Source organism: Haliaeetus albicilla, chromosome W (assembly GCF_947461875.1).
Source record: "Haliaeetus albicilla chromosome W, bHalAlb1.1, whole genome shotgun sequence".
Lineage (NCBI taxonomy): Eukaryota > Metazoa > Chordata > Aves > Accipitriformes > Accipitridae > Haliaeetus > Haliaeetus albicilla.
In genome coordinates, this window is record NC_091515.1 from 36,711,471 (window position 1) to 36,738,578 (window position 27,108).

Consider the following 27,108-nt stretch of genomic DNA (forward strand, 5'->3'; position numbering starts at 1 on the left):
TACAGCCCAATTCACTGGCTATTCTCTCCCAAAATCAAATCTCCCTGAGGTACACATCGAACTTCCCCATCCTTCTGCATCACCCACCAGGTGTACCCAGGTCCCTGAGCAAAAACAACCCCTTGAATGGGTTTGCCTCTGCTTGAGGGAGGACTAACCCAGACTGTCTTTCCTAACATACTCCTCATGCGCACTACAGGGACTTTATCGCCTTCTACAGTATGTGGAAGTCTTGGTTGGGCAGGGCCAGCCCGATTGGCGGATCCTCTAGTATTAACTAACCAGGTGGCTTTTGTTAAATGTGTATCCCAATGTTTGAAAGTCCCACCCCCCATCGCTCTCAATGTAGTTTTCAGCAGTCCGTTGTATCGTTCGATTTTTCCGGAGGCCGGTGCGTGATAAGGGATGTGATATACCCACTCAATGCCGTGTTCTTTGGCCCAGGTATCTACGAGGTTGTTTCGGAAGTGAGTCCCGTTGTCCGACTCGATTCTTTCTGGGGTGCCGTGTTGCCATAAAATTTTCTCTTCAAGGCCCAGAATAGTGTTCTGGGCAGTGGCATGGGACACGGGGTATGTTTCCAGCCATCCAGTGGTTGCTTCCACCATTGTAAGCACATGGCACTTGCCTTGGCGTGTTCGTGGGAGTGTGATATAGTCAATCTGCCAGGCCTCCCACTGTTTATATTTCAGCCATCGCCCCCCATGCGACAGGGGTTTTTGCCGCTTGGCTTGCTTAATTGCGGCACATGTTTCACATTCGTGGATGACCTGTGCAATAGTGTCCATGGTCAAGTCCACCCCTCGATCTCGAGCCCATCTATATGTTGCATCTCTCCCCTGATGGCCTGAGGTATCGTGGGCCCACCGAGCCATAAATAGCTCACCCCTACGTTGCCAGTCCAGGTCCACCTGAGACACTTCAATCTTGGCGGCCTGATCTGCCTGCTGATTGTTTTGATGTTCTTCAGTGGCCTGACTCTTGGGTACATGAGCATCTACGTGACGTACTTTTACCACTAGCTTCTCTATCCGAGCAGCGATATCTTGCCACAGTGTGGCAGCCCAAATGGGTTTACCTCTGCGCTGCCAGTTGCCCTTCTTCCATTGCTGTAGCCACCCCCACAGGGCATTTGCCACCATCCATGAGTCAGTATAGAGATAGAGCACCGGCCACTTTTCTCTTTCAGCAATATCTAATGCTAGCTGGATGGCTTTCACCTCCGCAAACTGACTCGATTCACCTTCTCCTTCAGCAGTTTCTGCAACTAGTCGTGTAGGACTCCATACAGCAGCCTTCCACCTCCGATGTTTTCCCACGATGCGACAGGACCCATCAGTGAACAGGGCATATTGCCTCTCTTTTTCTGGCAGTTTATTATACAGCGGGGCCTCTTCAGGCCGTGTCACCTCCTCCTCTGGCAACATTCCAAAGTCTTTGTCTTCTGGCCAGTCCGTGATCACTTCTAAAATTCCTGGGCGACTGGGGTTTCCTATGCGAGCCCATTGTGTGATCAGTGCAATCCACTTACTCCACGTGGCATCAGTCGCGTGATGTGTAGAGGAAACTTTCCCTTTGAACATCCAGCCCAGCACTGGCAGTCGGGGTGCTAAGAAGAGCTGTGTTTCAGTACCAACCACTTCTGAAGCGGCTCGAACTCCTTCATATGCTGCCAATATCTCTTTTTCAGTTGGAGTATAGCGAGCCTCGGATCCTCGATATCCCCGACTCCAAAACCCCAGGGGTCGGCCTCGGGTCTCTCCAGGTGCTTTCTGCCAAAGGCTCCAGGTAGGGCCATTCTCCCCAGCTGCAGTGTAGAGCACATTTTTAACATCTGGTCCTGTCCGGACTGGCCCAAGAGCTACTGCATGAACAATCTCCCGCTTAATTTGTTCAAAGGCTTGTCGTTGCTCAGGCCCCCATTTAAAATCGTTCTTCTTCCGGGTAACTTGGTAGAGAGGACTTACAATTTGACTGTAATTTGGAATATGCATTCTCCAAAAGCCCACAACACCTAAGAAAGCCTGTGTTTCCTTTTTATTAGTCGGTGAGGACATAGCTGCTATTTTGTTGATCACGTCCGCAGGGATCTGACGACGCCCGTCTTGCCATTTTACTCCTAAGAACTGGATTTCCTGCGCAGGTCCCTTGACCTTACTTTCTTTTATGGCAAAGCCAGCCTTCAAAAGGATTTGGATTATTTTCTTCCCTTTCTCAAAAACTTCTTCTGCCGTGCTGCCCCATATGATGATGTCATCAATATATTGCAGGTGCTCTGGAGCTTCACCTTTTTCTAGTGCAGTCTGGATCAGTCCATGGCAAATAGTGGGGCTGTGTTTCCACCCCTGGGGCAGTCGATTCCAGGTGTACTGGACACCCCTCCAAGTGAAAGCAAACTGTGGCCTGCACTCCGCTGCCAAAGGAATGGAGAAAAATGCATTAGCAATGTCAATTGTGGCATACCACTTAGCTGTCTTTGATTCCAGTTCATATTGAAGCTCTAACATATCTGGCACAGCAGCGCTCAGAGGTGGCGTGACTTCATTCAGCCCACGATAATCTACTGTTAGTCTCCAATCCCCATTAGATTTCCGCACGGGCCATATGGGACTATTAAAGGGTGAGTGAGTCTTGCTGATCACTCCTTGGCTCTCCAATTGGCAAATCAGCTTATGGATGGGGATCAGGGAGTCTCGGTTGGTGCGATATTGCCGCCGGTGCACCGTCGTGGTAGCAATTGGCACCTGTTGTTCTTCAACCTTCAGCAACCCCACAACCGAAGGGTCCTGGGAGAGACCAGGCAGGGTAGACAGCTGTTCAATCTCCTCCGTCTCCAATGCAGCTATACCAAAGGCCCAACGGTACCCTTTTGGGTCCTTGAAATACCCCCTTCTGAGATAATCTATACCAAGGATGCACGGGGCCTCTGGGCCAGTTGCAATGGGGTGTTTATGCCACTCATTCCCGGTTAGACTCATTTCGGCTTCCAATACGGTTAGCTCTTGGGATCCCCCTGTCACACCAGAGATACAGATGGGTTCTGCCCCTTTATAACTTGATGGCATTAGGGTACATTGTGCACCAGTGTCTACTAGAGCCTTATATTCCTGTGGGTCTGACGTGCCAGGCCATCGAATCCACACTGTCCAGTAGACTCGGTTGTCCCTCTCCTCCACCTGGCTGGAGGCAGGGCCCCTCTAATCCTGGTTAGAATATCTGTTACCCACTTTTTGCACATGTGAATCAGAAGTCCCTTCAAGAGGATCAGAAATGAGATCGGCCCATCTACTGCGCCCGGGGGACTGCTCACGGGAAACTGGAGCAGCAGTTTTCCAAGAAGAATCTTCTTTTCTGGTTGCTTTTTCTCGCAACTCCCGTACCCGTGAATCCAAGACTGAGGTAGGTTTTCCATCCCACTTCCTCATGTCCTCTCCATGGTCACGCAGGTAAAACCACAGGTTAGCCCGTCGTGTGTACTTTCTCTCTCCTCTCTCTTGGGCAGAGGAACGCTTACTCCCAATAACTGCAATGCGGGCCTGTACAGGTGAGGAGGAGGACATATCTACTTTGAATTGCTGGAACTCTCGGGACAATTCCTCTACAGCTGAGACACAGGCCCGTAGGGAGGAAGAGAGACTTCCTTCATATTGCCGGAGTTGGACAGCCAATTCATCCACCGTTTGTCCATAGCCTTCTTTCCAGGACATTACTGCCAATGAGTTGGCATAGGTTGGTGGTGCACTTCGTAGAAACTTCCGCCACATCGGTTGTGTGCATTGGACTTCATCTGGATCTGTGGGTGACTGCGCATTTTCTGGATCATTATAAATCACCTCCAGCACGGCTAATTCCCTCAGGTACTGGATACCTCTCTCCATGGTGGTCCACTTGCCTTGGTGACATGTAACTTCATCCCTGAAGGGGTATCTTTCCTTTACACCTAACAGAAGTCGCCTCCAGAGGCTGAGGACTTGTGTTTTTCTCCCAATCGCCTTGTCGATACCCCCTTCTCTAGACAGAGATCCCAACTGCTTGGCTTCCTTACCCTCTAATTCCACACTACTAGCCCCATTATCCCAGCATCGGAGCAGCCAGGTAACAATGTGCTCACCTGGGTGGCGGCTAAAATCTTTTCGCATGTCACGCAACTCACTCAGGGATAGAGATCGGGTAATTATTTCAGGTTCTGCCTCTTCCTCCTGTTCTCGCGATGACCCTGGTTCATCTTCATCTCTCACTGAGCGAACTGATTTCTTTGTGTGTTTCTTTTTCTGTACAGGGGCAACTGATACTGGCACAGGTTGGTTCTCTGGTTTAGTGGCAGTATCTGTCACCGGAGTAGGGGCAGCCATGGTACCTGTTGTCGTGGTAGGGGCAGCCACGGTGCATGTTGTCGGGGTTGGGGCAGCCACGGTGCATGTTGTCGGGGTTGGGGCAGCCACAGTGCATGTTGTCTTGTTTTCCATCTTTTCCCCCTTTTTCCCCTGGGGGTGCTGCATAGTATCAAGCAGGGTTTGGTAGATACCGGCCAGGGCCCAGCACAGTGTAGTGAGTTGTGTTTCTCTGGGATAGCCACAGCATTTTCCTTTCAAAAATTCTATCACTTCATGAGGGTTCTGCAGTTGTTCGGGAGTGAACTTCCAAGTCACTGGAGGTGAGAAGTTCTCTAGATACCTGCCCACATCCTCCCACACGCCGTGCCACCCATGAATATCCAGCTTTGGGACAGATCTCTGGGTGGTACTCTTAAAGAGCCTCTTTGTAGCCCTAGACAAGACCTGAAACATAGTCAGGAGGCATAGCACTAACAGCACACAGGCTTGCGCATCCCAAGGATATTCAAAATTCTCGAAAACTGTTGTAATTAGTTGGAAAGAGAAAAGGGAGGGGAACGGATGGGGGGAAGTATCCCCCCCTGACTTCCCCATGGGTTGGGTGTAATTACCAATAAAATCCGACAGAAGGTGCCCAAAGTCTGGAAATGATATCACTGCCTCATACAGATAACAGCTTAACCTCATGACCAGTGATGTAATCATTTCACAAGTCGACATTGCCCAGTACAGCAAAATGATAATCCCAATCACTCTCCCAGAGATGAGATACGCAACTACAGGCAATACATAAAGCATATAAGAACTTACAAAACGCCACCATGTAAACAGCTGAATCAACATTGTGACTAACATCTATTTATCTAGTATAAGAAATGCGTATGACAAATTTGTTTCAACACGCTCTGGCCAGATCTGTCGTTATCTCAACCCTTCGTGCCCCACGTTGGGCGCCAAAAAGGACTGTCGTGGTTTCAGCCCAGCCGGTAACAAACGACCACGCGGCCGCTCGCTCACTCCTCCCGCCCCCCTCCGGTGGGATGGGGGGAAGACGGAGGAGAGGAAAAAAAACAAACCTGGAACCTCGAGGGTTGAGATAAAGGCAGTTTACTGGAACAACACAAAGAAATTGCAACAACAACAACGGTACTAATGAAAAAGTATACAAAAAGAGTGATGCACAGTGCAACTGCTCACCACCCGGGACCCGACGCTCTGCCACTTCCCCCACCGAAAAGAAGAGCCCACCCCCCGGCCCGCTCCCCCTTTATATACTGAGCATGATGTCACATGGTATGGAATAGCTCCTTGGCCAGTTCAGGTCAGCTGCCCCGGCTATGCCCCCCACCTCCCAGGTTCCTGTAAAAATTAACTCTATCCCAGCTGAACCCAGGACAGTAGTACATAACAGAAGGGAGTATGGATGTGGAAGAGTTGTCATAGTTTTTATAGCTGCACTGTATAGCTAATCACACTAGTGACTTGAAGGAAAGAGTTTCTGGGGGAAGAAAGGCAAGGTCAGTCGATCCCTTACCTTCTCTTCAGATGGCTCAAGTCTAGAGCCCCAAAAACATTTTGTACAGAACCAAACTGTTTATCAAGGATTTCAGATGATCCTTTTAAAAAATACATCAATATCCAATGCACAAGAAAAATGAGAAACATTTTCTGTTGTCTCCAAAATATATACTTACCTGTCTATACATGTAGTATTCATTGTATCCAAGCGCATGTAAAGCATTTCTGTGGCTTGTGCAAGCTGAAAGTTTCTTATTAAAGTTAACAGAGAAGCATTTGAAACTGTAAGTTACTCTCAATTTTTCAGAGATTATTTCATCAACTCTCTACTGACAGCTCCCTGTCTCTATATCATGACTTACCCCATTTTGAAAAGGCCACAGGAATAAATGAATAATGAAGCATGCAGTTTTCTCCAATAAGTAACATCTATTCTCTAATCCAAGTCTGGGTTTCTTCCATTAATTACAGTGAGACCATTAGCTGCTTTTACTGGAAGCCAGAATCCCCACCATGAGACAACAAAAACTGCACACTAATGATATGAATGGACATCAACCTTGTTACGGACCACATTTTTATGATCTCACAGTTTTAGCTTCACATGCTCCTGTTGCTGCCTAATCAATGGACCATCTTTGCTCATCATTAACAGCTCAAGAAAGTACGTCCACACTGGCCTGACCCAAAGACCATGGCCAGCCAACCCTGATCCTTTGTTGCTGCATTCCTATTGATACTTAGTGCAAGCAGGTTCCCAAAATTTTAGGGATAGTCTCAGTGAGAATTTAGACTATGTGGTTACAATCACTGGGTGATTTCAAGCAGTAGAATAAAAATTTGGGAATGAAATTACCAGTAGGTATGTCTGTTAGTCCTCCAGTCTCAGCAACTAGCTCAGACACAATCTAAAACTACAATGAAAAGGGGCCAGTGCAACACTCAGAATTAGCTAGGAGCTGATACTTCCTTCCTCACCATTAGCTACTCTCTGACCTGAGAGATTATTATTGACTTTATGAATACTCCTAGTCCATTTCAGTGCAAACTCAAACAGGTTAATTTAAACTATCTACTACAGTTTTAATGTGACTATAACCATGCCACAAGGGGCCTGACGTAAAAACAGGGCTCAGAATCATGCAAGTTATTTATTCCATCCCTTGGATACAAGAGGGCTCCTCAAAAAGATCTGAGGAAGAATTGGAACAAGGTCTCTCAGTTTGCCTGGTCTGCAAGCTAAAGAACAGGCTTAGAATTGAATGCAGGCTTTACTTATGACTGTTGAGCTGTGTTATTCCTTCATGTGAGCAGTGTTATTGGCAAAATTTCATACAGCTAAATATGGGAATATTACTGCTGACATTTATTGCTATTCCATCTTGTACAGAACAAAAGAAAAAAAATACTCCATTTTAAAAAGGCTCTTTAGCAGCATGAAAAGGATACAACTTGTGGTAAAGAGCCAGGCTGGAGTTTGCACAGTTCAATGAGGAGTGCTGTGTACATAACCTCAATATGTGGTGGAGATGGAAGCTGAAACAATTCTGCAAATATTACCTATGTGGGAGAAAAGCACAGAATCAGAACACAGTCAGACTCAGTCTGCACAGTCCTGAACTTGAGAACAGCAATGCACACATTCAGCAATTATATACCAAAACAAGGCCCGTTTTATTCTGTCAAACTCATTTTCTGGGAATAAGAGAGGAACTTCAAAAGATAGTGCAAACCCTTCAACATACTAATACAAGCCTCCTTAATTACCCCTATAATTTTAGATTAATGCCATGCATAAGACTAGCATTATGCAAAAATTCTGTTATGTCTAGTAAATACAACAAACAGTGTAGAAATGAGCACTGAGTTATAGCATGAGCTAACGCAATATTATAGCAGAATCTGAGGAAGGAAGGAAGCGAGCAAGCTAACTGAATTCATCTGCTCCTGACCTAGGAAAGTATTAAATGAAAGATAAGCATTTAACATGAAAAAACAGTTGTGTGAAAGTGACATCTGTACCTTTCTTATAGCACTGCATTTACTTTACTCACACCTAAAAAGTTATATAAGGGTATTTGCATGTCCGTTAGGCAAAAAACTGCTCCTATCCCCAGGCTACCTGAAAGATCAGGGCACTGATGACATACCCAGACTCTGTAAAGCTTAAGTTCTACGTTCGGTTAAGTTCTATGTTCTTATGTTGTTTTGATACTTTGGTTTGACAGACACCAATAATACCAAAACATACATCTATGTGGAACTACTAAGAAAAAGAGGCCACACTTCAGAGCTTTTCACACAGACTACAGAGTAGTTACAGAGTAGTATGGAGAACTCTGGGCTTGGCATTATGAACTTTAAAGACATGAGGTCCCACAGGTGATTAATCCTTTCAGTCACCACTACAAGTGGGTTTATTTGAAAAGGGATAGACTGCTTTCAGTTTATATTTACTTCTGCCTTGCAAATAAAGAAAAGTGTTGTTTCAACATTTAGAAAATATTAGTTAGGCTAAATTATATCTATTGCTCTGTGTCCATCTGTAAAGCAAGGGAAATCTCTTAGAGATGTTTATTATATAGTAGTTGAAGGCAATGTATTATCAGCTTGACAGGCCTTACAAGGAAATAGCAATAAGCAAAAGGAATACAGGGCTGCAGAATTCACGTTAAAGTTTAAAACGCTGCAGGTCTGTTGAAAACATTTGTAGACAAGAAATAAAGTTAGTATTCCAAAATAAATTCAAATACTTGGGAGGGAAACCAAGGAAATTAGCAGTTATGCTCAAAGAGTTTTTATATCAGATTTCCATTTCTTCTCAGTAAAAGGACAGGCAAGGAAGGAGAGGTGGGGGGTTACCCTCTATGTAAAAAAAATAAAATGGATTGACTGCACAGAGCTGTCTTTGAAAGACAGCGATGAACAGGTTGAGAGCTTATGGGTGAAAATTAGAGACCAAGCCAACAAAGGAAACCTCGTGGTTGGTGTTTACTACAGGCTGCCCGATCAAGGGGAGGATGCTGACTAAGCGTTCTTCAACTACAGGAAGCATCACACTCGCAGGCTCTGATCCTGCTGGGGGGACTTCAACCACGCTGACATCTGCTGGAAAAGCAGTGCAGCAAGCTGCAAGCAGTCTAGGAGACTCTTGGAGAACATCAAGGATAATTTCTTAATCATAGAATCATAGAATGGTTTGGGTTTGAAGGGGCCTTTAAAGATCATCTAGTCCACCCCCCCTGCCCCTTTATATAATATATATAGTCCCCTTTATGTATTGAAAGGCCACAATAAGGTCTCCCCGGAGCCTTCTCTTCTCCAGGCTGAACAACCCCAACTCTCTCAGCCTGTCTTCATAGAAGAGGTGTTCCAGCCCTCTGACCATTTTCGTGGCCCTCCTCTGGACCCGCTCTAACAGGTCCATGTCTTTCTTGTGCTGGGGGCTCCAGAGCTGGATGCGGTACTCCAGGTGGGGTCTCACGAGAGCGGAGTAGAGGGGGAAAATCACCACCCTCAACCTGCTGGCAATGCTTCTTTTTATGCAGCTGGCTTTTTTAGTGCCGGCTCATGTCCAATTTTTCATCCACCAGTACCCCAAGTCCTTCTCCACAGGGCTGGTGATAGACAGCGAACTTCCAGTTGTTTAATGAATCAGTGCATGGGACCCCCTGGGAAACTGCCCTCAGGGATAAAGGAGCAGAAGGGACCTGGCAGCTCTTTAAGGACGTTTTTCTTGGAGCACAAGAGCTCTAAATTCCCATGCGTAAGAAATCAGGCAAGGAAGGCAGGAGACCAGCATGGCTGGGGAAGGACCTTCTGGTCGAGCTGAAGTGCAAGAAGGAAATGCATAGGCAGTGGAAGCAGGGACATGCGTCCTGGGAAGAATATAGGGATGCTGCTCGGGTGTGTAGGGATGGGATCAGGAAAGCTAAGGCACAGCTGGAGCTGAATTTGGCAAGGGATGTGAAGAATCATAAGGAGGGCTTCCACAGGTGCATTGGCCAGAAAAGGAAGGTTAAAGAAAATGTACCCGCCCTGATAAAGAAGACGGGAGATCTAGTGACAACCGACATGGAGAAGGCTGAGGTACTCAACGACTTTTTTCCTCCCTTTTCACTGGCAACCACTGTTCCCACATCTCTCAAGTCCCTGAACCTCAAGGCAGGGACTGGGGGAACAAAGTCCCTCCCATCGTAGGAAAAGATCAGGTTCAAGACCACCTGAGGAACCTGAACATACACAAGTCCATCAGACCCAAGAGAGGTCTGGGAGTCAGCCTCACCTCTGTGCCCGGTAAGATCACGGAGCAGATCCTCCTGGAAGACATGTCAAAGCATATGGAAGACAGGGAGGTGATTTGAGAAAGCCAACATGGCTTCACCAAGAGTAAATCGTGCCTGACTACTCTAGTGGCCTTCTACGATGGAGTGACTGCATCAGTGGATAAGGGAAGAGCAACTGATGCCCTCTACCTGGACTTCTGTAAGGCCTTTGACACGGTCCCCCACAACATTCTTACTGCTGAATTGGAGAGATATGGATTTGATGGATGGACTGTTAGATGGATAAGGAACTGGCTGGATAGCCACGCCCAAAGAGTCACAGTCAATGCCTCACTGTCCAAATAGAAACCAGTAACGAGTGGTGTCCCTTAGGGGTCCATACTGGGACTGATACTCTTTAATACCTTCATTAATGACATAGCTAGTGGGATTGAGTGCACCCTCAGCAAGTTTGCGGATGACACCAAGCTGAGTGGTGCAGTTGATACTCTAGAGGGAAGGGATGCCATCCAGAGGGACCTTGACAGGCTGGAGAAGCGGGCCTGTGCGATCCTCATGAAGTTCCACAAGGCCAAGTGCAAGGTCCTGCACCTGGGTGAGGGCAATCCCCAATAACAGTACAGACTGGGTGATGAATGGATTGAGAGCAGTCCTGCAGGGAAGGACTTGGGGATACTGGTGGACAAAAAGCTGGACATGAGCCAGCAGTGTGCGCTTGCAGCCCGGAAAGGCAATCGTATCCTGGGCTGCATGAAAAGAAGTGTGGCCAGCAGGTTGATGGAGGTGATTCTGCCTCTCTACTCCACTCTTGTGAGACCCCACCTGGAGTACTGCGTCCAGCTTTGGGGTCCTCAGTATAAGAAAGACATGGACCTGTTAGAGTGGGTTCAGAGGAGGGCCACGAAAATGATCAGAGGGCTGGAACATCACTCCTCTGAGGAAAGGCTGAACAACCTGAAAGGCAGGTTGTTCAGCCTGGAGAAGGCTCCGGGGAGACCTTATTGCGGCCTTTCAATAGATAAAGGGGGCTTATAAGAAAGATGGAGACAGACTTTTTACCAAAGCCTGTAGTGACAGGACAAGGGGCAATAGTTTAAACTGAAAGAGGGTACGTTTAGATTAGATATTAGGAAGAAATTCTTTACGATGAGGGTGGTAAGACACTGGAAAACAGGCTGCCCAGAGAAGTTGTGGATGCCCCATCCCTGAAAGCGTTCACGGTCAGGTTGGATGGGGCTTTGAGCAACCTGATCAAATGAAAGATGTGTCTGCCCATTGCAGGGGGGTTGGACTAGATGATCTTTAAAGGTCCCTTCCAACTCAAACCATTCTATAATTCTAAGAATTTCATCTATATGAACTTTGGTTATTTTCAGATTTGATGAGTTTCTGAATCAAATAATTTTTCAAGGCCTTTAAGTAGTCTGTTTAATAATGATGTGCGATAACTGTTTTTGGAAGTAACGTGCAACTGAGCATAAAGTAATATTCTGTAAAATAGTTGCACAAACACCTGAAGTTTTATGGTCCCTGAAAGTACTTAGATGTTAACAGCAGAAAAAACTTTACTAACTCTAAGATTTCTCTTGACTGAACTTGGAGTACAGAAAGTGTCTCAAGCTGACCAAAACTAAGTTTCAGGGCATTCAGAATATTTGGGGTTTTGTTGTAAAGTTGAATTGTTAATCCCATCTTGATTAAGGTAATTATTCCACAATCTTATGACTTCTTGCAATTAGCTCTGAATTTCATTTCCAGTTACACTTTTTCAAGTTTTTCACATGACTATTTGCTGTTATTATGGTGTCGTGGTTTCAGCCCAGCCGGTAACAAAGGACCACGCGGCCGCTCGCTCACTCCTCCCGCCCCCCTCCGGTGGGATGGGGGGAAGACGGAGGAGAGGAAAAAAAAAACCAAACCTGGAACCTCGAGGGTTGAGATAAAGGCAGTTTACTGGAACAACACAAAGAAATTGCAACAACAACAACGGTACTAATGAAAAAGTATACAAAAAGAGTGATGCACAGTGCAACTGCTCACCACCCGGGACCCGACGCTCTGCCACTTCCCCCACCGAAAAGCAGAGCCCACCCCCCGGCCCGCTCCCCCTTTATATACTGAGCATGATGTCACATGGTATGGAATAGCTCCTTGGCCAGTTCAGGTCAGCTGCCCCGGCTATGCCCCCCACCTCCCAGGTTCCTGTAAAAATTAACTCTATCCCAGCTGAACCCAGGACATTATCCACCCCTTATTCTATACCATCTACATCATGCCCAGATCTTACATTTTCCAATCGACCACTACCACTTCCTTGTCTTATATATATAAGTATATGGACTTGCGTCCGTCCCCGTCGTCCCCCCGCACACACACACACACGCGAATGGTATTCCTTTAGCGTATGGGCTATTCCTCTAATGTGTCCATTGATTTTATTTAGTCCATGACTTTGGGGCTCCATCTGTTGTAACAGTTCTTCAGGATAAGAGAGATGGTGTGAGATGGTGGGTTGTTGTATGCTGCCTCTGGAACTTGTGGCTAGTACATTTGGTGCAACTCACGCCCTTGTTCTGCAGGTCGAGGATGTTGATCTTGAGGAAATTGCTGGGTGTCAGTTCAAGTTCTGTCGCTGTTGTACTTGGCTTAGTTTCAAAGTCCATCCCGCAGTCATTTGGGTAATTCTTACAGTAATACCCTTGATATGGCATATAGACACTATAGATACAATGACATGCATTGGCAGGGTATTTAGCAGTTAGGTATCATACAGCCCAATTCACTGGCTATTCTCTCCCAAAATCAAATCTCCCTGAGGTACACATCGAACTTCCCCATCCTTCTGCATCACCCACCAGGTGTACCCAGGTCCCTGAGCAAAAACAACCCCTTGAATGGGTTTGCCTCTGCTTGAGGGAGGACTAACCCAGACTGTCTTTCCTAACATACTCCTCATGCGCACTACAGGGACTTTATCGCCTTCTACAGTATGTGGAAGTCTTGGTTGGGCGGGGCCAGCCCGATTGGCGGATCCTCTAGTATTAACTAACCAGGTGGCTTTTGTTAAATGTGTATCCCAATGTTTGAAAGTCCCACCCCCCATCGCTCTCAATGTAGTTTTCAGCAGTCCGTTGTATCGTTCGATTTTTCCGGAGGCCGGTGCGTGATAAGGGATGTGATATACCCACTCAATGCCGTGTTCTTTGGCCCAGGTATCTACGAGGTTGTTTCGGAAGTGAGTCCCGTTGTCCGACTCGATTCTTTCTGGGGTGCTGTGTTGCCATAAAATTTTCTCTTCAAGGCCCAGAATAGTGTTCTGGGCAGTGGCATGGGACACGGGGTATGTTTCCAGCCATCCAGTGGTTGCTTCCACCATTGTAAGCACATGGCACTTGCCTTGGCGTGTTCGTGGGAGTGTGATATAGTCAATCTGCCAGGCCTCCCACTGTTTATATTTCAGCCATCGCCCCCCATGCGACAGGGGTTTTTGCCGCTTGGCTTGCTTAATTGCAGCACATGTTTCACATTCGTGGATGACCTGTGCGATAGTGTCCATGGTCAAGTCCACCCCTCGATCTCGAGCCCATCTATATGTTGCATCTCTCCCCTGATGGCCTGAGGTATCGTGGGCCCACCGAGCCATAAATAGCTCACCCCTACGTTGCCAGTCCAGGTCCACCTGAGACACTTCAATCTTGGCGGCCTGATCTGCCTGCTGATTGTTTTGATGTTCTTCAGTGGCCTGACTCTTGGGTACATGAGCATCTACGTGACGTACTTTTACCACTAGCTTCTCTATCCGAGCAGCGATATCTTGCCACAGTGTGGCAGCCCAAATGGGTTTACCTCTGCGCTGCCAGTTGCCCTTCTTCCATTGCTGTAGCCACCCCCACAGGGCATTTGCCACCATCCATGAGTCAGTATAGAGATAGAGCACCGGCCACTTTTCTCTTTCAGCAATATCTAATGCTAGCTGGATGGCTTTCACCTCCGCAAACTGACTCGATTCACCTTCTCCTTCAGCAGTTTCTGCAACTAGTCGTGTAGGACTCCATACAGCAGCCTTCCACCTCCGATGTTTTCCCACGATGCGACAGGACCCATCAGTGAACAGGGCATATTGCCTCTCTTTTTCTGGCAGTTTATTATACAGCGGGGCCTCTTCAGGCCGTGTCACCTCCTCCTCTGGCAACATTCCAAAGTCTTTGTCTTCTGGCCAGTCCGTGATCACTTCTAAAATTCCTGGGCGACTGGGGTTTCCTATGCGAGCCCGTTGTGTGATCAGTGCAATCCACTTACTCCACGTGGCATCAGTCGCGTGATGTGTAGAGGAAACTTTCCCTTTGAACATCCAGCCCAGCACTGGCAGTCGGGGTGCTAAGAAGAGCTGTGTTTCAGTACCAACCACTTCTGAAGCGGCTCGAACTCCTTCATATGCTGCCAATATCTCTTTTTCAGTTGGAGTATAGCGAGCCTCGGATCCTCGATATCCCCGACTCCAAAACCCCAGGGGTCGGCCTCGGGTCTCTCCAGGTGCTTTCTGCCAAAGGCTCCAGGTAGGGCCATTCTCCCCAGCTGCAGTGTAGAGCACATTTTTAACATCTGGTCCTGTCCGGACTGGCCCAAGAGCTACTGCATGAACAATCTCCCGCTTAATTTGTTCAAAGGCTTGTCGTTGCTCAGGCCCCCATTTAAAATCGTTCTTCTTCCGGGTAACTTGGTAGAGAGGACTTACAATTTGACTGTAATTTGGAATATGCATTCTCCAAAAGCCCACAACACCTAAGAAAGCCTGTGTTTCCTTTTTATTAGTCGGTGAGGACATAGCTGCTATTTTGTTGATCACGTCCGCAGGGATCTGACGACGCCCGTCTTGCCATTTTACTCCTAAGAACTGGATTTCCTGCGCAGGTCCCTTGACCTTACTTTCTTTTATGGCAAAGCCAGCCTTCAAAAGGATTTGGATTATTTTCTTCCCTTTCTCAAAAACTTCTTCTGCCGTGCTGCCCCATATGATGATGTCATCAATATATTGCAGGTGCTCTGGAGCTTCACCTTTTTCTAGTGCAGTCTGGATCAGTCCATGGCAAATAGTGGGGCTGTGTTTCCACCCCTGGGGCAGTCGATTCCAGGTGTACTGGACACCCCTCCAAGTGAAAGCAAACTGTGGCCTGCACTCCGCTGCCAAAGGAATGGAGAAAAATGCATTAGCAATGTCAATTGTGGCATACCACTTAGCTGTCTTTGATTCCAGTTCATATTGAAGCTCTAACATATCTGGCACAGCAGCGCTCAGAGGTGGCGTGACTTCATTCAGCCCACGATAATCTACTGTTAGTCTCCAATCCCCATTAGATTTCCGCACGGGCCATATGGGACTATTAAAGGGTGAGTGAGTCTTGCTGATCACTCCTTGGCTCTCCAATTGGCAAATCAGCTTATGGATGGGGATCAGGGAGTCTCGGTTGGTGCGATATTGCCGCCGGTGCACCGTCGTGGTAGCAATTGGCACCTGTTGTTCTTCAACCTTCAGCAACCCCACAACCGAAGGGTCCTGGGAGAGACCAGGCAGGGTAGACAGCTGTTCAATCTCCTCCGTCTCCAATGCAGCTATACCAAAAGCCCAACGGTACCCTTTTGGGTCCTTGAAATACCCCCTTCTGAGATAATCTATACCAAGGATGCACGGGGCCTCTGGGCCAGTTGCAATGGGGTGTTTATGCCACTCATTCCCGGTTAGACTCATTTCGGCTTCCAATACGGTTAGCTCTTGGGATCCCCCTGTCACACCAGAGATACAGATGGGTTCTGCCCCTTTATAACTTGATGGCATTAGGGTACATTGTGCACCAGTGTCTACTAGAGCCTTATATTCCTGTGGGTCTGACGTGCCAGGCCATCGAATCCACACTGTCCAGTAGACTCGGTTGTCCCTCTCCTCCACCTGGCTGGAGGCAGGGCCCCTCTAATCCTGGTTAGAATATCTGTTACCCACTTTTTGCACATGTGAATCAGAAGTCCCTTCAAGAGGATCAGAAATGAGATCGGCCCATCTACTGCGCCCGGGGGACTGCTCACGGGAAACTGGAGCAGCAGTTTTCCAAGAAGAATCTTCTTTTCTGGTTGCTTTTTCTCGCAACTCCCGTACCCGTGAATCCAAGACTGAGGTAGGTTTTCCATCCCACTTCCTCATGTCCTCTCCATGGTCACGCAGGTAAAACCACAGGTTAGCCCGTCGTGTGTACTTTCTCTCTCCTCTCTCTTGGGCAGAGGAACGCTTACTCCCAATAACTGCAATGCGGGCCTGTACAGGTGAGGAGGAGGACATATCTACTTTGAATTGCTGGAACTCTCGGGACAATTCCTCTACAGCTGAGACACAGGCCCGTAGGGAGGAAGAGAGACTTCCTTCATATTGCCGGAGTTGGACAGCCAATTCATCCACCGTTTGTCCATAGCCTTCTTTCCAGGACATTACTGCCAATGAGTTGGCATAGGTTGGTGGTGCACTTCGTAGAAACTTCCGCCACATCGGTTGTGTGCATTGGACTTCATCTGGATCTGTGGGTGACTGCGCATTTTCTGGATCATTATAAATCACCTCCAGCACGGCTAATTCCCTCAGGTACTGGATACCTCTCTCCATGGTGGTCCACTTGCCTTGGTGACATGTAACTTCATCCCTGAAGGGGTATCTTTCCTTTACACCTAACAGAAGTCGCCTCCAGAGGCTGAGGACTTGTGTTTTTCTCCCAATCGCCTTGTCGATACCCCCTTCTCTAGACAGAGATCCCAACTGCTTGGCTTCCTTACCCTCTAATTCCACACTACTAGCCCCATTATCCCAGCATCGGAGCAGCCAGGTAACAATGTGCTCACCTGGGTGGCGGCTAAAATCTTTTCGCATGTCACGCAACTCACTCAGGGATAGAGATCGGGTAATTATTTCAGGTTCTGCCTCTTCCTCCTGTTCTCGCGATGACCCTGGTTCATCTTCATCTCTCACTGAGCGAACTGATTTCTTTGTGTGTTTCTTTTTCTGTACAGGGGCAACTGATACTGGCACAGGTTGGTTCTCTGGTTTAGTGGCAGTATCTGTCACCGGGGTAGGGGCAGCCATGGTACCTGTTGTCGTGGTAGGGGCGGCCACGGTGCATGTTGTCTTGTTTTCCATCTTTTCCCCCTTTTCCCCCTGGGGGTGCTGCATAGTATCAAGCAGGGTTTGGTAGATACCGGCCAGGGCCCAGCACAGTGTAGTGAGTTGTGTGTCTCTGGGATAGCCACAGCATTTTCCTTTCAAAAATTCTATCACTTCATGAGGGTTCTGCAGTTGTTCGGGAGTGAACTTCCAAGTCACTGGAGGTGAGAAGTTCTCTAGATACCTGCCCACATCCTCCCACACGCCGTGCCACCCATGAATATCCAGCTTTGGGACAGATCTCTGGGTGGTACTCTTAAAGAGCCTCTTTGTAGCCCTAGACAAGACCTGAAACATAGTCAGGAGGCATAGCACTAACAGCACACAGGCTTGCGCATCCCAAGGATATTCAAAATTCTCGAAAACTGTTGTAATTAGTTGGAAAGAGAAAAGGGAGGGGAACGGATGGGGGGAAGTATCCCCCCCTGACTTCCCCATGGGTTGGGTGTAATTACCAATAAAATCCGACAGAAGGTGCCCAAAGTCTGGAAATGATATCACTGCCTCATACAGATAACAGCTTAACCTCATGACCAGTGATGTAATCATTTCACAAGTCGACATTGCCCAGTACAGCAAAATGATAATCCCAATCACTCTCCCAGAGATGAGATACGCAACTACAGGCAATACATAAAGCATATAAGAACTTACAAAACGCCACCATGTAAACAGCTGAATCAACATTGTGACTAACATCTATTTATCTAGTATAAGAAATGCGTATGACAAATTTGTTTCAACACGCTCTGGCCAGATCTGTCGTTATCTCAACCCTTCGTGCCCCACGTTGGGCGCCAAAAAAGGACTGTCGTGGTTTCAGCCCAGCCGGTAACAAAGGACCACGCGGCCGCTCGCTCACTCCTCCCGCCCCCCTCCGGTGGGATGGGGGGAAGACGGAGGAGAGGAAAAAAAAAACCAAACCTGGAACCTCGAGGGTTGAGATAAAGGCAGTTTACTGGAACAACACAAAGAAATTGCAACAACAACAACGGTACTAATGAAAAAGTATACAAAAAGAGTGATGCACAGTGCAACTGCTCACCACCCGGGACCCGACGCTCTGCCACTTCCCCCACCGAAAAGCAGAGCCCACCCCCCGGCCCGCTCCCCCTTTATATACTGAGCATGATGTCACATGGTATGGAATAGCTCCTTGGCCAGTTCAGGTCAGCTGCCCCGGCTATGCCCCCCACCTCCCAGGTTCCTGTAAAAATTAACTCTATCCCAGCTGAACCCAGGACATATGGCAATCACTTTTTATCTTTTAACTTTAGATAGGAGTTTTTGAAGCAAGTTTTATACAGCTCTGCATCTTGTTAGCAGTCCACTGAAAGGAGGCAGCAAGAGGAAAACTACATTCCTAATCCCATATATATTTATGGTTATTTAAAATCCTCCAACTTGAAGGAGAAAACATACCACTATTTCACAACAAATGCCTTTCAGGGGCATTGGTATACAATTCATCCAAGTGACTTTGAAGATCACTAAAAAAAGACTAACTTAAGTAACATTTATTCACAAGATCTTTTAAGTGCAGTCATCTCCAAGACACTCTAGCACACTGGAGTGATTAACACAGAAAAACATCCAAGAACAGCTTGAGAAATACCACGACTTGGAATGCTGTTGCACCATAAGATCCTGATTCCCAAACAAGGCTCCTAAACATCACATAAATAAATTAATAACAATAGTAATACTAATAGTAATAATAATAATAATAATAGTTGAATTTATTATCATTATCTAACCTGTTCAAAGCCATTGCACTTTAAGTCAACAGGATAAGACTGCAGACTCCTGAGTCATAGTGTAATTTAATAGATCCATCATGGAGTTAATTGGGGTTTGTTACTTTGGAAATAAAGAGGTTATCTGTAAAACACATACCTCTACTATGTGGTAGTTCAAGGGGATCTTATTGTTTCCTGGATAGCTCAACAACTGTGCAGCACTGTAAGTTAACAGATGCATTTAGTTTAAACTGAAACACAGCAAAAATGATGTAGATACTAAACAGACATGAAATATTTAATTCTTTGCAAGAGTTTACCCTTATGAAGCAGGTAAAATAAGCAGACCTCAAAGACTGAAATCGTCTATTTATCCACAGAACACATACAAAAAACCTGGCACAAGCTCTTAGCAGTACCTGAACCATGGTTCGGAGAAACACATTTCATCTCCATACCCAAGCAATGCTTAAAGACAGACTGCTAAACAAAACACACAGTTTTACATAAACCCTCACAGTGACCTGTGATGCTGTCATCTGTCCACTAAAGGACAAACTACATTGGTATATCAGGAAAAATAATTTAAAAAAAAATCCAAACAATAGATTTGCTTTCCAGTCATTCTCAACCCATCAAACTAATGGGCTACAGAAGACATAATAGTGTTACAAATGAATTGATTAAAAGATACAGCATCACCCATTATTTATAAAAAGCAAAAAATGCTATTTTTCAAATTTTAGCTCTCTAGCACTTCTTATAACCCCCTTCTAGTCTTACTTTCTTTGGAGAAATAAAAAAGTTCCCTCCATTAACTTCAACAGCACTGGATTTCTAGTCTCTGCCAAGTCAAAAAGCTGTAACCAAAAACTTACAACACATATCCGCACCAAAAACACTATTCCTGCCTAATTTTTGCACAGTATACCAAGTTTGCTGGCTCTTACTTGGGAGCACAAGAGAGCTAAATATCTGTGGTAAATTATCTGGGTTACCAGTTACCCATATCAGATATTATTTCAGCAGAAATGAAGAAATGTAACTGGACTGTTGCCTGGCAGCAAAAAGAATTGCAAGAGAAGTGTTAAGATTGGCCTCAATGGAAAATTAATAGGAATGTCTGGGTGTGAAAGCACCAGAAAGAAGAGAGGGAAGGAAGGCCCTGAGTACACCCCCCCCCCCCAAGGTTTTGTTGCTGGACTGTGGTGGGTTAGCCTTGGCTAACAGCCAACACCACACACACACCCTGCCCCACCCCACCCCCAGCTGCTCACTCACCCCCCTCTCCCACAAGATGGGGAGAAAACCAAAGGAAGATGAAAAGACTCATGGATCAAGATAACGACAGTTTAATAGGGAGAGCAAAAGCTGCACATGCAAGCAAAGCAAAATAAGGATTTCATTCGCTACTTCCCATTGGCAGGAGGATGTCCAGCTGCTTCCTGGAAAGCGGAGCCTTAGCATATGTAATGGCTGCTTGGGGAAAACAAACGCCATAACCATGAACGTCTCCCCCTTCCTCCTCCTTTTCCCAAACTTTTATTGCTGAGCACAATGTCATATGGTACGGACTATCCCTTTGGTCGGTTGGGGTCAGCTGTCCTGGCTGTGTCCCCTCCCAGCCTCTTGCCTACCCCCAGCCTACTTGCTGAGGGGGCAGTAACAGAGAAGGCCTTGACGCTGTGCAAGCACTGCTCAGCAATAGCTAAAACATTGGTGTGTTATCAACACTATTTTGGTCACAAATCCAAAGCACAGCACCATACGGACTGCTATGAAGAAAATTAACTCCATCCCAGCCAGACCCATTACGTGGCCTTAAAATAATGACTTAGAAGAATGCTCAGCAGAGGTTCCCCCCAACCTTTTTTCCCTGGGAGCTGCTTTTAAGCTGAGGTTCTTGCACCTGGCCCTGCATGAGCTACACTGCAGTTGTGTTGCGGCTACGCCTACACCTGAGCTTTTACCTCCCCGATTCTGACCCACTGACTCAACCTCAGCCCTGCCTCATCACTACAGACTTGCCTGGTGATCACCAGACTGTGCTTGACCCTGGTTATCATCATGGACCCGCTCTGCTCTTGATTGGGTCCTGAGGGACTGCACCCTGTCAGTGCGGCCACTGCCTTGCCTGTGCTGGGGTCACCCTCGGCTCCCCTTTCCTTGCAGGGCACCCTACCCTTGTGGCTCCCTGACAGGCTATAAGAGCATATGTTAATGTCACCTAGATTTACAGGTCATCAAGATCCTAGCACACCTCTACCTGCAACTTATCAGGATACCAAACTTGGGGAAAGGAAGGGCAGCCTAAAAGAAGTGATAGCCCACATCCAGACTAAAAGATTCAAGCCATTAAGAGATAATGGTGGGAAGATAGAAGAGGGTAGGAGCCATAAGACACACAGATAAGGAGATACAGAACAGAAACAGTGAGCAAATCCTACTGATTCTCAGAGGTGTCCAACACAGGATGGAAAGACAAAAGATTGCAACTACTTGTCAACTCCTTAAGCATACAAAAAGGCCCCAAACCAACACACAGTTGCCAAATGAAGAACAACCCAGGAGACATAAGGAGGACTCAGTAGCTGGTGGGAATCCCTTGTCCTTGTCGATTCAAGTCATCTTGAACAGATTACCTAGATACAGCCATCTTGGTGCCCAACTGCTGGACAGACCACTTGGGACTCACTCATGTTTTGATGCCTGAGAGGGTGAGCGTGAATGAGCTTTACTTCAGTTTTATTTTAAAATTAAACCATCTTCCCTCCCCATAAGGTCTCTCATTGAGATTTGCTACATTGTTGCAACATCATTTCCTACAGCTGCATAGAACTTTAAATAATAAACTTTGTTGACACTGTACTGGCTCCCATGCAGACCTAGCTCAATTATCTCTTCCATATAATTACAAAAAGAGGAAAAAAGAATGGGATGAAGAAGAAGCAGGAGCAACAGGAAACTTCCAGACAGAGCCAGTTCAACATTCGCTGTGCTTGTGCTGGAAAGCACAGTACAAACACATTGAGAGTCTCTGCAGCACTGCAAAGAGTGGGTCTGTGCCATCCTCTGTAGAGAAATCCTGGATAATCCAGGATGCAATCATCAGGGTGCCTCAGCCCTACTGAATTACATGAACAATCCATGATCAGGATACTCCAGCCTCACATTATTCCAGATAACAGTGTCAACCATAGTTCACTGAACACTTCAGGAAATGATGAATTTCAAACTTTTACTTAAATGTTGTTGGGCTTTGAAGGTCCCTGATGTTAGGGGAAGCCATGATTGTATATAAACAGTGCCGGGAACCCATAACAATAAGCAGCATCCTACCAAGTCTTTCTCTCTTTCCAGTGGGATTTGATGATGCAGTGGAGGTTTTCTTCTATTACAAATCTTTCAACAGAATGACTGCCAGGCATGACAGGGCCCTATTAAAATGGAATCAAGATTGATGAAAGATCACTGTAGAGAAACACAGTTTTTTTAATACGCGCACACATACACATATATATAAATAAAAGTAAAACTTGACGGATTGAATTAGGCACTCATGGAGATTTAACATCAGCAAGTTTTAGAGTCAACAGCTAAAAGACAGGCTTCAAACTTCAGTACAAAGTTACCAAATACAACATTATCATGAGATTTTGGATTTTTGTACCAGATTTGTACATGAATCATGTAAAAATCTTATAAACAAATAGCCAGCTATGATTTCAACTGCACCCATATTTACAATGAAACAGTTTTGGTGCTGTTTATAGTTTGTTAATTTCACGTACAAGATTTAAGTACTTCTATATTTAGGCAGCTGGGACCATGCTAAACAATTGACGTTTTGCACCTTTTGCTTCTTCAAGTTACACAGAATTATTATACATCGGGAGTGTATTAATACACGCTTCATCTTTTCCAGTTACAGCACAGATCAGAGTGATCTGGGAACTGACAATGCAGCCTGCTCTAGTTGCAAAGTGAAAACATTGCAGCTTTAATCATCTCAGTGTTCTGTCTTTATGCTGGTTATAAAAGCATAGTTTAATAGCTAGCTTAACAAACATGCTTTACTTCATCATTAGTCCACAGCATGGCTTAGTTGTATATTCACTGTCTGTTACTATGCATCAGCTGATGCAAGAACTCAAGCTGCAAGAACTTGATTGCATACCAGTACCTTATTATCCTTTACAGCCTTGTAAAACTAGACCCAAAGCATCACAAACCCACATTTATATACCAAGTGCAATACTTGCAAAATCTCACTGTAAAACTAAAGAACTATCAAGGTATAAAGCATGCAAGAGTGAGTATAGGCCATACTGGTAGAGGAGTGGTGTTGCATGTTAAAGGGAGCACAGATGCAAATCAGATCAACAAGCTAAACACATAAATAAGTAACAGAACCCTGATGGATTGAAATTCCAGGCCTAAACAGGGAAAAGATGTAGTATTTGACTACGTGAATGACGGTGACAGCAACACAGGCTATAACATGCCAAGTAAAAAATACACTACTGCATTTTTTCATTTTACATACTTAGCTTCAAAAAGGGTGTTATGAATAGAAGCTAAAAGGGGCAGCTAAAAAGTTCCATTTTTGAGGGTGGCACAGAGACTATTTAAAGTTACTGCGCAGCAAATGCATACTATTTGCTGAGAGAGACTTGCAAAGAGGCAAAAAGGAAATCAGACGTGCTAAACAGTAGTACAAGAGAGGTTAGCAAAAGGAATCCTGAAAGCTGAAGTTGTGTCTAGATGAAGACATGCCAACAAGTGATTACCCACCGAAGAGTTCACGGAACTTGAGAATGAAATAGCTGACCTATTAATTGGGGTGCATATCCTCTCGTTCAAAATCAACCTGATGTCTAATCAACTAAGATGATATCAATTGTAAAGGTCTTTCAGGAAACTGCAAACCAGCAAGGCTGACTTCCATATTGGGCAAATTATTGAAAACTATTAAAAAAATAATAGCATTAGTAGGCATAAGCATAAATGCTGTTTGGGGAAGAGGCAGCACAGCTTTTGTAAAGTCAGGCCTCTCAAACTCATTGGAGCTCTCTGACGAAGTCAACAATCGTGTGTAGATATGAGAAACATGGCTGACAGCCTAGCTGGATCTTCAAAAGGCTTTCATGTAAACTAAGCAACCACAGTATAAGAGGAATATATAAGAGGGTCACCAGGAGAACCCCACAGGAATCTATCCAGGGACCTGTGCCATTCAGCAGATCCATAAATTATCTGGAAAGGAAGCAGGCATTGGATATGAAAAAGCTTGCAGATGCTACTTTTAAATAACTTGGTAACAACAAGGGCCATCCATGAAAAATCGCAGATAAAAAAAAAACCTTGAGAAACTTGGTGTCTGGGTGTTAAAGCAGAAGATAACTGTGGGAGCAGCTCGGAACACCTGGCATTTGTTTTCAAGAGTGACCATTAGAATTTGTTGTGCTGCATGTTGGCCAAGCCTTTGAAGAACTAGTCTCACAAGGTCAGGTTGGAGGATGGCCTTGTGTAGGCCTGGGAAGATGTGGCTGAAGACAGTCACGAGTATGTGTATGGAATGTTTTTATCTTTAACTGTTCTGAGGACTGGCAAACATCCCAGCTGAGCCAGATATGCGCTCCTGTGTTAGTAGTATTGGCTGTATGCCGTTAGTTCTTTCTAGATCTTTGTTGAAACATATATAAGTTTGATCCTTTTGTGAAATAAAGGGAATCTTGCACAGAGAGCTTGAGTGCTTAATTCAGTCGCCGCAGATAACCATAAAATGACTGGTTGACTTTTGCCTACAGATGGGAAAAATAGACCAGCTTCACATATAAAGTGGTGAGCACTGAACTGCCCTCTATTGTTCAGGAATGCAAACTTGGTTGTGACATAGTTCTATACAAACTTTATCTCAGTATTCAATAACAGACTGGACTTATCAGAAAAGGATTAGGGAACAACACTGAACATTATGCCACTGTATAGGTTCATGGTGCATCCACATCTTCCATTCCATATGCAGTTCTAGTCATACTTGCCACTCTCCCCTCCCCCAACAGGATATAGCAGTATAGCAGAACTGGAAAAATTTCATAAAAAGGTGATGGCGGTGACCTAGGGTATAGAACAGCTTCTGTATAAGGAACAATTAGACAGGCTACTATCATCCAACTTAGAAAAAACACAGTTGAGCCAGGATATGCTAGAGATTTTATAAATGATGAATTGCCTAGAGAGGTTGGAGAGAACAAATGTTTGTTGTCTCTTCCCATGCAAGAGTTGGGGGCCATCAAATGAAGCTAACAGGTGGAAAAGTGCTTGGGGAAAGCATTTGCTTTTCTTCCCCTATGCCTAAATTCTCTTGTCAAAACATCTGCTCTTGGCCACTGCTGGAGACAGAAACGGGGCTAGATGGACTTTTGATCTAACCCGGGTCAACCGCTATGTTCCATGATCTATATCAACCAATTTGAACAGATGGGTAGAGAATAGTCTTCAATGTATAAAGTTCCTATAAGCAGCCAGGCTAAGGAAACCCAAACCACCATCCTCACCAGGAGAGGCTGCTACCCGAACACAGTTATATTATTAGACATCAGAGAATCCATTCAAGACATATCCTTAATGAAAACATCTGAAAATCACTTATTAAATTTTAAACTTCAATAATCTACCTGTCAGCATTAACTCTGTCATCTAGTTAATCTCCCCAGCAGTATCAAAATGTAATTACTGCTAACTTTCACACTGATAACCATTCTGGGAGAGGTGATACTGCATCTTGACCAGCACTGCCTTGCAACCCCCCCATTGCACATTCAGTTCCACCTTAGCAAATACATACCTCTGGGTCATCTGTGTAGTCAAACATCCGAAAAATAACCCTTGGCATTGGGTACACTGAATCTTCAGTGTGAGGCGGAGGAGTGAATGGAGGCAGGTTATGCTGCAATGCTTCGCAAAGAATACTGTCAAAGGCAAGGTAAGGCCTCAGAATGTGTCTGTCTTGCCAACGGTCTTTTTTCAACTTCTGAATCTGGGCCCAAAGGCAGTCCAGGTACTGAAGAAAAAGACACGAAATATCAGACATGGTGAATTTTATAACTGAACTTGTAGCTCCCTGTGACGTATGGACTATCAAACATTTAGGTAAACTCCTTATTGCATTCAGAAAAAAAAAACCAAACCCAAGCAGCTACTTAAATTGCTTATTAGAAGCCATCTAATGATTCAGTAAACCAAGAGACAACTTAACAACTCTGAACAGCAATCTTGCTCCTAATTTCACACATTAAAGGCATCTGCCATTTTACTAGTAAAATAAACACCAGAATGCAGTCCAGGAGTCCAAGTGTGACACACAAATTCACTGCATCAATATTAATTCAGTCAACATCCATTCATTCCAAAAGAGCTACATTATTTCAATATTACAATTAAAGATTTAAATACAGTCTAAGAGATACTAAATTGAGGGGGAGCGGTTAATACAAGGAGAGCAGGGCTGATGTTCAGAGGGACCTGGACAGGCTGGAGAAATGTGCTGACAGGAACCTCATGCAGTTCAACAAAGGCAAATGCCAAACCCTACACCTGGGGAGGAACAACTCCAGGCACCAGTATATGCTGGGGGCTGACTAGCCAGAAAGCAGCTTTGCAGAAAAGGACCTGGGGGTCCTGGTTGAACAAGTTAAACATAAGCCAGCAGTGCACCCTTGCAGCAAAGAAAGCCAATCACATTCTGGGCTTTATCGGCAAGGGTGCAGCCAGCAGGTCAAGGGAAGTGATCCTTCCCCTCTATTCAGTACTTGTAAGGCCACATCTGAAGTGCTGTGTCCGGTATTGGGCTCCTCAGTACAAGGCAGACATTGATATATACTGGAGCGAGTCCAGTGGAGGAAAAAGCAAAAGCTCAATAAAAAGAAAAAATCATCCCATATCAGCCACCTCTCCCCTCTAATACTTTTGGTTTAATTATGAAAGAGGGTGCAATTAGTGCTGCATAACATTTGCGTGTATCTGTTTAG

At 45.6% G+C, this 27,108-nt stretch overlaps 1 protein-coding gene and 1 long non-coding RNA gene across 2 annotated transcripts in view; both read right to left on the reverse strand.

Moving 5' to 3' along the window:
- The window catches only part of LOC138683512 (uncharacterized), a 143,903-nt gene that overhangs the window by 34,509 nt on the left and 82,286 nt on the right, over nt 1-27,108 (reverse strand). The window lies entirely within an intron of this gene.
- Nucleotides 1-27,108, reverse strand: part of LOC138683511 (nuclear cap-binding protein subunit 1-like) — a 66,869-nt gene that overhangs the window by 33,671 nt on the left and 6,090 nt on the right. Inside the window, exons 6-10 of the mRNA XM_069775411.1 lie at nt 25,926-26,141; nt 22,415-22,512; nt 19,233-19,296; nt 7,302-7,412; nt 6,029-6,093 (exon numbers count right to left, since the gene is read on the reverse strand). Of these exons, the coding sequence (XP_069631512.1) occupies nt 6,029-6,093; nt 7,302-7,412; nt 19,233-19,296; nt 22,415-22,512; nt 25,926-26,141 (554 nt within the window). The remainder of the gene's footprint in view (nt 1-6,028; nt 6,094-7,301; nt 7,413-19,232; nt 19,297-22,414; nt 22,513-25,925; nt 26,142-27,108) is intronic.